The sequence below is a fragment of the Cariama cristata genome, unplaced genomic scaffold (genome assembly GCF_000690535.1).
Source record: "Cariama cristata isolate BGI_N322 unplaced genomic scaffold, ASM69053v1 scaffold28881, whole genome shotgun sequence".
In the NCBI taxonomy this organism is placed as follows: Eukaryota; Metazoa; Chordata; class Aves; order Cariamiformes; family Cariamidae; genus Cariama; species Cariama cristata.
This window is the reverse complement of record NW_009599148.1, coordinates 1,058-13,189: the sequence shown is the minus strand read 5'-3', so window position 1 is coordinate 13,189 and position 12,132 is coordinate 1,058. Positions and strand designations below refer to the sequence as shown.

General features: G+C 38.4%; 2 protein-coding genes across 2 annotated transcripts in view; both read right to left on the bottom strand.

The window, feature by feature from the left end:
* The window catches only part of CFLAR (CASP8 and FADD-like apoptosis regulator), an 18,169-nt gene extending 15,619 nt beyond the window's left edge, over nt 1-2,550 (bottom strand). The window contains exon 1 of the mRNA XM_009709591.1: nt 2,500-2,550. The gene's annotated coding sequence lies outside the window, so the exon portion shown is untranslated. The remainder of the gene's footprint in view (nt 1-2,499) is intronic.
* Nucleotides 2,551-8,937: 6,387 nt separating this feature from the next.
* NDUFB3 (NADH dehydrogenase (ubiquinone) 1 beta subcomplex, 3, 12kDa) lies at nt 8,938-11,870 on the bottom strand. Its single transcript, XM_009709590.1, has 2 exons — nt 11,731-11,870; nt 8,938-9,206 (listed from the first exon to the last, which is right to left on the bottom strand). Exons 1-2 carry the CDS (start codon nt 11,868-11,870, stop codon nt 9,050-9,052), a joined length of 297 nt encoding a protein of 98 aa, XP_009707892.1. The 3' UTR covers nt 8,938-9,049.
* Between the last annotated feature and the right edge of the window lie 262 nt (nt 11,871-12,132).

Here is a 12,132-nt window from a genome sequence, read left to right as displayed (position 1 = left end):
TGTCACACTACTGGGACAAGCCCGATATATTTGATCTGCATACATCTGAGCCAGGTCTACTTCACCCCAAGAGGTGAAGGCCATCATGTTTCACCCTTTCATCTGATAGGGCCACTTTTGCAAACATCACAGATACAGTTATCATAGCTGCAACAATTAAAGAGAAAAGCAATGACAATATAAAACTCGGCAGCCTGGCTTTCAATTTAGATTACCTGGGCCAGGCAACAAGAAGAGTTACTGAATGTAAATTTTTTACAGAGAGGAGAGGAAAAACAGCTTATCTTCTCCAGAGGAAAGAAAAAAGTTCACACTCATCAGAGATAAAGCTGCCCCAATAGTTTGTGTTCATATGCATGTGTAATTTGCCAATATTGCTGCAAGAAAAGATTTTCCTCTTCAGTTCAATGTTTCACGTATTGAGTAAAGATTTCAATGCAAAGCTTATGGAGCAGGAAGACAGTTGAAAAAAGAAACCTAAAGGACTACACATTCTCAATTACATTCCCAATTTATAAGAAATCCAGAATCATTCCAAATAGCTGAAGTCTAAGATGACCACCACTACTGACAGTTAAAAGGATACTGCAAGATCACATCAGTAACATTAGGGGCAGAGTGAGTGAAAGGGGCAGGCCTACACACGGAACAACAACAACAAAATCTCTTTTCCGCCTGTAGTCACAGAACAAGGAAAACCCCTGGCATGCTGAGGGAAAATGACTGGTGAGGGGAGAGTTTTCTGTAAGTCTAGCTATTTTAGTTCCCTATCACCCAAAATTTTCAGAGAGGAAGGGCTCTTCTGGGAAATAGTCTTAAGGTCTCTGGTTAGAAAAATCACTGATTCTAGGGTGACTCATCTGTCCTCTTGTCCCCAAAAGAGGTCTGAGAGAAAACGTGTCTCAAGGAGATAGTACCAAACTGCACTTAAATACAAGTTTCTGGGTTTGGTTAGCTTTCAGACTTTCCCAAAGTGTAAGATTTTAAAGCTGATTAATTTCTTACATACTGCACAGGAAACCACCTTTGTCACAGGCATATTTGTCTAAGTCTGCACTGACTTTTGACCCTGGGTATTACACTGTAAACAAGGTTTGCAAGAAGAAGTTTTTTAAGGTAAACACCTGAGAATACTGGCAAGCACATTTACTACTCAGACCACAAATCATTTCCATTCCACACTAAAAAAGGCAGAAAAACGTCTGTATGTTCATTAGCTTCTATGAAGCTAATAAAGTTAATTATACTCCTATACACTATCCCCAGTACATACAGAATACAACCAAAATCAGGAATAGATTTTTTTTTTCTGTTTTTGTTCCCCCCCAAGGAGCAGGAAATAACAACATGCTAAAACTTCACACACAAAGACGCACAAGGCGCCAGTATCTCCCTGCTGGCATTAACAACTGGAGGCAGGTATGTGTGTATAAGGCTCAAGCAATTTTACTCTTTGCTGTTTAATACCACGCACAAAGCCCTTGTTCCCATGACGGCAACACAAACGCTGCACAATATACAAATACCAATATGATTATCAAGGCAAAGAGGAGTGTCCTGTATTAACAATAAGTCATCATATCAGGTCTCATATTAAGAGGGAAGGTCCTTCAAGAGACGCAGGGAAACACTTCACACTCTAAACGTGGTCTACTGTTAAGAGTCTGACATTTCTGACAGCGGCAGCAAAAACAGGATATAACAGCAGTGGGTGTAGTTCTGATTTGGAAAATGATCTTTGTTTCACAAGATGAGCTCATATGGAAGCCCCTACGCTAGAGGGAGAGAGTAGGAGGTTACTTTGTTACAGGAGGCATTGTGTGGAAGCATTTTGTGCTTCCTCTGCCCTGCTTTGTTTGAAGCGGTAGAGGTGGTGAAACCACGCAAAGGTAGCTGCATTTTGAGTCTGGCATTTTTCAAAGTGCTGAATTGTTTGGAGCATGCTCCACAACTTTCACATTTCCCTATAAAAGAATGAGGATTTGGTACGAGGTACTTAGGAAAAAAGGGAAATCCTGCAGTAACTTTCACATTTTTCATTACTGTATTAGGCTTAAATAGTTTGTTCTCTGTGTAAACTAGTAGTGACCACTCAAATTTCCATTTAGAGATGCACTAGTTTAACACCTCAGTCCTCCTAATAAAAAAAAAAAAAAAAAAAAACAAATTAAAACTGGTTTTACAGTAGGGAGATTAGGCAGATTTCCACGCAACTTTCTAACTACGTAATTTTAAACCACGCTTGGAAAATGAAGCGAAAGGAAACTCTGCTCTGCAAGATAGTTTCAGGCGGATGAGCAGCAGCGGGTTTCGTTTCTCCTCAGGGGCAAGGTCGGGCTCAGGCCCCACTTGCGCCGGACGCTGGGGCTCTCTGCACCCGGCTTAGCCCGCCCCTCCGGACCTAGACAGGGAGGAGGGCCCGATCCGTAGCACGGTGTGTTGGGGCGCCTATACTGTAAGGCGCAGAGTAGGAAAAGAAGAGGGAAAGGTACAACGCACCCAAACACGCCGGGGAGGTCTCATCTACAGCAGCGGGGCCAGGTCCGGCATTAGCAGCAAGGAGGAGCAGGGGGCGGTACCGGCCTAGTAACAGGCTCCCTAGCACCGGGCGTGGTTTCGAGTATCGCTTCTCTTTCACATCAGTAAGACACGCAGACACTTTTCGCTCGTACCTCTTACTGCTGTTGGAGAGATCTGAGCCGCCCCCGCGCGTAGGTAGTAACGCTGTTCAAGGCAGAGATCGCCCCTCGCTAGGGGACAGGGAAACTTGCTTTAGCTGCCTTACCATCATTATGCATCTGTCGGGTCATGTTCGCTAGCCCTTGCGATTTTATCGTGAGTCCGGCCGTTAGGTGTTTTGGGGCGAGGAGGGGGAAGGACTGTGCTTTTCGTTTTGCTTTATAGTGTACTGCAGGAAATGAAACTCGGAGCTGCGCAAACCAACCGGCCGAGGCCCCACAAGATGGCGGTGGGGATGTTTAGTTCTGCGCGCAGCCCCCTGGCGGGCGCCTTTGGATATCCGTTACGGACAAAATGGCCTCTGACTAGCTGAGGTGCTGGCAGCACTGTGAGGAGTTGGGTTGCCAACTGTGGGTTGGCAGTAGGATGATCTTGAGCTCAGTATGCGTATAGACGTTTATAGGACTATGCTTTTTATACTGGTCCTCGTATGAGGACCGACAAAAGCAGTTTTGTTTTTGCCCCAGTAGCCATTCAGTAGTAACAGACTTTTTCAGTGAGCAATTACATACTTGGGGTAAGTGTGGGCATGTGTTTTGGCGGGAGTTTATACAGAAGTAAACTTTTACTTGGTTCATGTCTTGCTCTATCACTCTGAGTTTGCTTGTTCATAGTGAGGGTAATATTGTACAGGTCTGTGAAAGTTGTATGCTTCCCATTGAAACAAAGATCAGTAACATCCAAACCCCCTTGCTTTCTAACTTTCCTCACCAAAGTGGGAAGCTAGGTGCGGCCGGGTAAGGAGTCCGACATAATGAAACTCAATAACAGAGTGTTATTAAGCAGGCATTCTTTGCAGCACTGGGGATCGCTCCACCATGAGTGCTCCAACGATTTGTTAAACTTTCAGAGGTTATATACCATAAAGTTACACATATTCATAGGATTTCCAAGAGCTCATTTACATAAACATCAGAATTTCTGGAACTCATTAATATATGCAAATGCCTGACCCACATTTGCAGTCGTCTTCCCTGGTGGTCTTTTGTCTTGGCTCATCACTGTTGCAAGTTCCTTATCTTGGTCTCTATTGGTGTCTGTTGGTTTCTTTGTGCTCTTAAGGATGTATCAGTCACAGTTGCAAATATGATGTCCTTAGGTGCATTCTTGTCTGAGTTGTCTAAAGTGAGATTGTCCCCAGAGCCTCCTTATCTTACAGCCATTCTAGCTATCCCCAAATCACAAAGGCCCCCGTCTAAAGTGAGACTGTCCTGGAGCCTCCCCACCTCACAGCCATTCCAGCCATCCCCCAAAGGCCCTTCCTTTGTTCAGCTGAGTAACCAAGATACTTACAACATCTTCCTTGTTCTTGGGGCTTTTAACTCTTGCACCATGGTTGTATAGTCTTCAGTAAATTTTAAGTAATGCCTTGTCCCTGTAAACTGGGTGTTGTGATTCCCTTGGTATAAACCAGCAACTTCTATGAAGCAACTTACTCTGGGGTGCTAGTATTGTAGTTGGAGCTGCTCTCTTAAAGGCCTAAAATGTAAAATTCTGGGCTATTTTGTCTGCAGAAATAGACAAAAGCCACCTCCATATGTGGTGAAATTAGACACATCTATATAACTCTGAGCTCAATGGATTTCAAAGCATTTACAAAACAGTGAGTCATTTTTTTTGTGCTGCTAAAAATACAGCAGTGGAAGCACAGTACTCTGGGATAGCATGCTGTTGTGCAGACTCACGCTGTCTTTGGAACTGCAGGGAAAATGGAGGCAGAAAGTAATCACCCACACTAGAATTTGGTCAGGTACCAAGTGACTGCTCTGTGTTCTGAAAAAAATATCTGGATCCTTACTGAAATTGTATGGTCAGGCTCTCACTTTAATATCAGTCTTTCAAGTGTATCGCAGTATCCCTGCTATTAAGATGTAGTATTGGATTGCTGCTGATTCAGAAGGAAACCAGCTACCTGCTGTGAATCAATATGCATGCTTTCTCCTTGGATCTATTCCATACAAACACATAAAGACTTGTACAGGCTAATAGAAGAGGTTTAAGGAGATGGTATGGCTGCAGGTTTATGAAAGAATTATTTTGAAAAAAATGGTTGAATGAATGATGTACCAATTTAACACAGCCATTGTTTAAATGACCAATATACTCTTTTCTTTACTTACTCCACTTTTTCATTAGTTTACCTAATTTTGTATGCTGAAATATTACATTGTCTTCATTGACAAGTTCAATGTAAACTGGAACTGTAAATCAGTATAAATGTAGAACACAGAGCGAACCAATAAGATTAGATGTGATTGAGAAGAGATGGCCCTAAGTTTCAATTTAGAGGGCTTTGGCTATAAATCTCTGGCTTGGACATATTTCTCTTGATATGCTTTCATAACAGGTTTGATCTATTTAATTTTGTAGATTCTCCTAGTTATGTAAAATCAATGTATCTTTAAGAATTTATGCCTCCTAAAATACTATGAACTTGTCTTTTATGCTATATATTTCAAAATTAGACTTGGTATGATCCAGGTGAGTGCATTCCATCTGTATATAGAAATGGTGTCACTAGTTTCATTTGTTATGTGTTGGCATTGCTTTTATTATTATTATTATTTAAAAAAAGGCTAAGTGACTAAGGGAAGTAAGTATTTTCAAAGGTTTTTCGTATCCATTTGAACAGTGGTAAAAGGATTATCTGACTTTCAGATTTTCAGATTTCTATTTGGCCTACAATTGAGGATGGAGAACGTTATAGAGCATCTGTAAAATCAGTTCCCTGTCATACATGTAACAGTTTGGATGAATACCTGAATGTTTTGATACCCGTGATGAAATCAGTAAAGTTAATTGGAAGACAAGCGTGGGTCCTGAGTATGTTCCTTGTAAAACTCCTTGAAGCAAACACTCCTAACTTCAGTTAGCTGCATGTAGAAAGTATGCTTGCATTGATGTAAAAAGACTATCTAATAAATGCTGATCTGGCAAAGATCTAATTGCAGGATAGAAGCTTGTAGTTTGAGAGCTCAACAAAGAAGATTTTTGTAGGAAGGTTTTCAGGAGAGATTTCTAGGCAGGTTAACAAACACACACTTACAGTCTGCCACTTAAACTACAACTGCCTCATCATGAGCACAGTTATTCTATTATGCTCTGAAATAGGAATTTCAGAGACATCCAATTTATGCTACAATGTAGTCACTATTGTATTGGAATCATTTAGCTGCTTTAACTTCTCTGTAATATACAAATTTGGAAGATTATGCTAATGATGTAACTATCATAGGTAGCACTAGCAAAATCAATAGATAAATCACAAGTATCTTTCCAGGTGAGCAGAAATAGCTCTTTGATTATAGATGGAGATGGGATTCCCACCTGCATTTCAGAAAATGGAGCATCATTAGTTCTATTTTACAGAACTTAAGATATATAAAGAGCTTCCTGACTGTGGTATTACAATAATTTATGTGCCTTACCTGCAGGTGCCACTGCTGTTTGCGACCCTGTTCTTTGCACTGTAAAATATGTGTGCTGGTAGAAAGGCTGTTTTAATGTAAGGACAGCCATTGCTATGGTTACAGTGAAGACAGATTTGGTACTATTATTTTAATACACAGGAAATACTCCATCCACAGGCAGGATTAGTGTGAAATACCTGTGAAATAAAAATCGCAGTGAGTACTGTATGTATAATAATGATGAAACATTTTATATTCCACAATATTGGCAAAATATGTTCATCGTAAATTAAGGCAGTTGTTCAGGGCAGTGGCTGCCATCTGGCTATTAAACCATTGAATGATACCATCTTAATTCATAAATTCATAAATTTTACCTAAACTAGTCTAGTCTTAACAGTGAATATGCCCAACATATTTGCTTCTGTAGAATGTTGGTTAGGCTGATTCTTAAGATCTTCCCTATACAAGACAGCACTTATGCATGAATTTAATTTTTAAATCTTTAAAGTAGAGCATCTAAATTGAGATTACTTGCATGTAAATTTTCTGGAAACTGTGGCTGAAATTAGAAAATGTAAGATTTTGATTGTCATAACTTCATAAAGTCTTGATAAACAAAATGATCTGTTTTAAAAAATTGAGGAATGCAGTAGTTTATATAGCAGGCAGACTACATTTATATCTATTTTATATCTTTTGGTCTAAATAAACTAAGCAACATACCAAGGTTATGTACACTGAAAATATGATTACAGTAACTTTTAAGTCTGTGTTCATCTGTTAGTCCTTGAAAATAAAATAATGTATGAATATCTCTTCAGCTAGTGTAAATAAAGCTCTGATTTTTAACGCAACTGTATGCTATATCAGTGAAGTGGCAGGCTTACAACATTTAAAAAGACTAATTCTACAGGAACTTGCAGCAACCTTACCTCAGACTCTAAAGCATTTGATGTTAAACAAACAAAAAACCCCAAACCAACAAAGTTGAAAACAAACTTTCCCAACAGGAAACTAAATGGAACAGCAACTGCTGCTTAAAGTTTTGTTTTGTGGTTGTGTTTTGTGTTATGTTGTGGGTTTTGTTTGTTGTTGTTTTTTGTTTTGTTTTTGTTTCTCCTTAAGGCTTATGCTTCTGGAACAGCTGCAGCAGAGTTGGGGCAGGTTTGGGAGCAGCCAGTCAGCACACAAGTACTGCACACAAAAAATTATAAAGAGCAGCTGAAGTGAGAAGCATGTATCTTAAGTGCAAGATTCACCAATACTGCATGTAATGCTAGCTCTGTTCATCATTTTTCCGAACCACCATCTAAAATTCAGTTATCTTAAGAAGTTTAGTCTTGGACCCAGATAGAAAACAAGCAGTGAATACCAACCTTTGAAAATGCATATTCTGGGTGGGACTGCCTAACGGACAACATACAAATATTTGTGCAACAGACCTTACACAGTAGGTTCTTGATTTGTTTTTCAGGGAATGATGCAACTGGATAGGGATGCTTCAGAAAGAATTAGGCAAGAAAAGTTTAGTAAAACAAATATTTGCCCTATGAACAGTGCCTTGAGCAATGTCATACAGAGATGACAAACTCCACTGAACAGTGCAGCTGCACTCCCACAGTAACAGATGTTATTGGCTCTAAAAATAAAGCTCTGTTATAATCTCACTCAGAAAGGTTATGTGTTAATATATGTATTAAAAAAGATACTTTAGCGATGTTTTGGTAGGACCTTCAAGGGTTTTTTTAAACCTGCAAGCTGTGACATGATTACTTAAAACTTTCCAGTTTCTTCACCATGGAAGTATACTATGGAATTCTCTAGTAGCATTTAGTTTCTCACTTTTTAATTTTGCTTTTCTGTTTAGTGACACAGATATTCTGTTTGGATTGAAAAATGAGATCATATACCCTCCTTAGCTTATGTTACTAATGGCATCACAAAATTTACAATAGGATATTCAGCCAATTCTAGTTCCTAGCACTGCAGAGGACATATACTGCCAACAGGCCCTTTTCTACTGTAGTCCTCACTCCAGGCATTCTTAAAGCACTCCAGAACCGGTCAGATAATTTAAAGGAAAAAATAAGAGATTAGGTGTAAAACTAAATAAATACATCTGTACTACTAAAAATTTACAACCTAATACACTAGGATAAAGAAAAAAAAGCAATTGTTCCTTTCTCTTTTTTCACATTACACTCAAGTATATTGGAAGTCACATTAGGGTAAGCAAGAACGGTACCCGAGTGAAACATTCTACTTTGCTTAGTAAATGTGGCAGCAATGTAATTTTTAATTTCTGGATATTACACAGCAGATTATTTTGGTGCATAGTGTCTGCCAAACTAATTAACTCTTCAATAGGATTAAGTGTAAGCTTTGGTATTTTCATATACTTTAAAGCTTTAAAAAGTACCCAAAACTGCCTCAAAGGTAATAGTTCTTTTTGTTTAGAAACAAGAGTGAATAGTAACAAATTATGCTTTTAAGAAATGACAAGTCATTTATTACCACTTACTAGCAAATAATCGTATTAAACCTGTAATTAATGCAGTACAATTTTTCCTCTTAAAAGCAACACACTTCTCAATTTCATTTAATAGAATGTTGACAGGGCTTGAAAGAGCTGGGCTGACAGTTTCCCCTGTGCTTTAAAGGATGCTACAGCAAACCCAAGAGCATATGTATGTCTTAGTTTTTTTCCCAGAATGAAGTCAGGTAAATTGCCCTGGCTATGTTTTTTGATCCTTCCACAAAAGTATAATAAAATCAAAGAAACATGTTTTTGCCTGTGATAGACTTTTAATATTCATATTATAAGTAGAGAGAGAGCAGCAGGCTTACATATGTTTCAGCTTAGTAATTAGTAAGTATTAAGTTGTCATATTTCATCTTCAGTGATGGCCTCCATTCTTCTTTGGAGGAAACAGTGTATATTCAATGCCAAGAGCTATGATGAAAGCTGCAAATCCCCACTTGAGTCCTCTAGTAAAGACTTCTGTTAAGGTGACAGGTTTTGCAAAGCCACCCATGTATCTCCAGGCTTCATTACTAGAAGAAAAATGAAACCAAAATAAAACAAGATCAGTGGAGCCACTGCAATAAACATTAACAGGAGTATCTTTGGGAAAAAAAGATGGAAAGTATTTCAACTAGATATACATTGAGACTGTAACATTTCTATCATTTAAGTAACAGGAGTTGCCACAAAGTAAAGTTCATGATATTAACTCTAACCCTTTATGCATATTATTTGAGATACAAGTAACACCTGCAAATAATATAGTTCTAGTAACAGAATCACCTCACCAAACTTAGGTAATTGTTGTCTTCTGTTTTTACTATGCTTGAAACAAAATCAGAACTCACTAGCACAAGCATGGGATGGAATATCTACAAAGGCTCGTCACTGTGCTAGACAGTATCTAGCATAGTTAAATCTTAAAAGGGAAAGTTTTTCCAGCCCTAGAAAAGTCACCCACTGCAAAGGCACTTTCTGTTTTACAATATGACACACAACTGTATTAGGGTCAGAAAAGCCTACTAAAACTGATTAAAAAAAAAAAGCTGAAAACACTATGTTTAGCTAAAAAGCTACCGAATATTTACAAACCTCACACTGTTTTGCCTTACTGTTTTCAACCTACACTGTTATTGAAACGTTAGTCACTGGTATAACTGACTACAAGTATTTATGTGCAGCACAACCAGTGTAATCTATAAAGATGGACACAGTTTGTCTCTTCTAAGGACTCAAAGTCCTTAAGAAAAGGAAAAAAAAGTTGCACAGAAACATGCCATAAAATCAGAACCATCACTTCAGGAGAAGATACAGGTTTTTAAAATAAGGAGGTCAATTATTTATATTCATAGATAAACCCCTTCTGCAGATGGTTTCTGTGACTCAGGATGAAGGCGTATTGGCATGGAAGAGTATCTTCTAGATGTTAGTATAGGGTACTAATTGATAGAGACTTAGGTTTCCAAATATGACATCTTTCACACAGCTTATTCTGTATTAAATATGTACATTAATGTGCATTTGCTACAAAGGTGGAAAGCTGATCCCCTGTTAAAAGGAACTTAATATAGCAAAGAGGGGAGCCTTAGAGAGGGTTACTTTTTCAAGAGTTCTAGTGCAAGATACTAATAATGCAATCTTATTCCAGATTACTGAAGCAAACAACTTGATACTTTAATTTCTCCTTTGTTAAGGAAGATTGGCATGATACTTGTACTTGTCCTATGGAACATACTACCTTACATAAAACTTTAAAAGTTCAGGAGGAATCATCTCATGCTTTAAGAGTCTGACATTGTTCCTCATTTCAACTCCTCACATAATTGGCTTAATCCCCTTCCTTTACCAGAGAAACATTCATTTTTTTTTTATCTAGGAGCAGCAACAAATATTTCACAAGCTCTTTTCCAGTTTGCTGGTTTGCAGCGCTTCCTGAACTTGGAAGTGTATGCACTAAAAGTCAAGTTAATTTACACTAAATTTAAACTGTCTCCATTTTTTAAAATGGGAATAAGCCTATTGCCTGCTGAAAACAAATTTGTCTGAAGCAAACGAAAAAAAAAAGCTAACACTGTTTGCACTCCACAGAAACAGAGGCAACATAATGTGACACAGGCTTGGAAAGTTCAATGGTAACCGATAATCCTAAGGGTTCATATCTCAAATGATTCTTATAATCACCAAAACTCTGTTTTACTCTATGCTTACAGCTTTAAACTGTTTTAAAGGAAGGAAAAAAGCGCTGACAATCCCAAACCCCTTCAGAGGTTATAGCATGTAACAACTTTTTAACAGATTACCTGTTTGCTCTTAATATTTTTCTTGTAGTGATTTGAAGTAAAGCCTTTTCTGTGAAGGTTCCTGGAATAGTTTGCTTATGCAGCTTTTCCCTTACAGAAGAACCGGACTACACTGCACAAGACATTTAGCATTTTTTATTCCCCAAGATTAAAGAGTACTTTAGCAAAGTATTACATAATTCATGATGTGGGAGAAATATGTTAAGCCCTATTTTAACAGTGCCTAAAAAAGAGGCGGTATTCACTGTAGAGTGGGAAAACTTAAGAGGTAAAAATCTTCCATTATGTCATTCACTGCTTAGCAAAATAAAATGCACAGTTGAATCAAATTCCACATTCTATACTAGTATAGTTCTTTTTTCAAATAAAGGCCTCCTGTTGTATATGAGGAGTGCTATTCCTACTCAGAATGTCAATGTAAGTTCCATCAACTTCAGCAAGATTTCTTTGCTGAGAAGGGACAGACCTCATATTACTTACGTGTTTTGGTGGATGAGGTATTGGTCATTGTGCCTGATCTGTTCCATCATGAAACGACACAAAGCGCAAGAGTGCCTTGCAAAATGTGGAGACTGGTCAAAGTGATGCAAGGTGTGACCTCCATGCAAAAACTAAATAAAGACTTAACTGAAATTCTGACTAATATATTCTAGATCCATTTTAACTATTTTTACTAAAGAAAGAATAATCCACAATGACAACTCAATGCTACAGGATAACATATCAAGATTATTTTTGAGGCTCTTGCACTTACCGAGCCCATGGATCCCTAAGACCCCGTTTAGCTAGCCTTTCCTGGACCTTCTCTAGTGGAGTACCCTCAATCTTCCATTGCCTGTAGTCAGGGAGTTCCATTTTGCCATGGCCATGGCCATGTTCATTTCCGTGCCCCATACCTTCAAGAAAAGATCAGAGTTTTTTATTTCTCAGAGTGTATCAGCTTATTTTCACACACTTGCAAAGAACAATACCCTGTACAGAAAAAGCAGGGAAGTTACAAGAGTATTCCAAAGCATGTAACACTGCACATGAAGCATCTTCTGCATTGTACACAAAACACTGCAGAACAAAGAGCTAAGAGATTTTATGCTGCATTTCAGAAGCTGGTGATTAAGCACAATAAGGCAAACTATGCAGACTTAAGTGTTACTGTGTT

Excerpts from the sequence above, each read along its gene's own strand:
- NDUFB3 (XM_009709590.1), bottom strand. The coding sequence starts at position 11,870 with ATGGGGCACGGAAATGAACATGGCCATGGCCATGGCAAAATGGAACTC. Across the intron at positions 9,207-11,730 it reads CTTAGGGATCCATGGGCTCG|TAATGAAGCCTGGAGATACA; the intron begins GTAAGTGCAAGA and ends TTTTTCTTCTAG.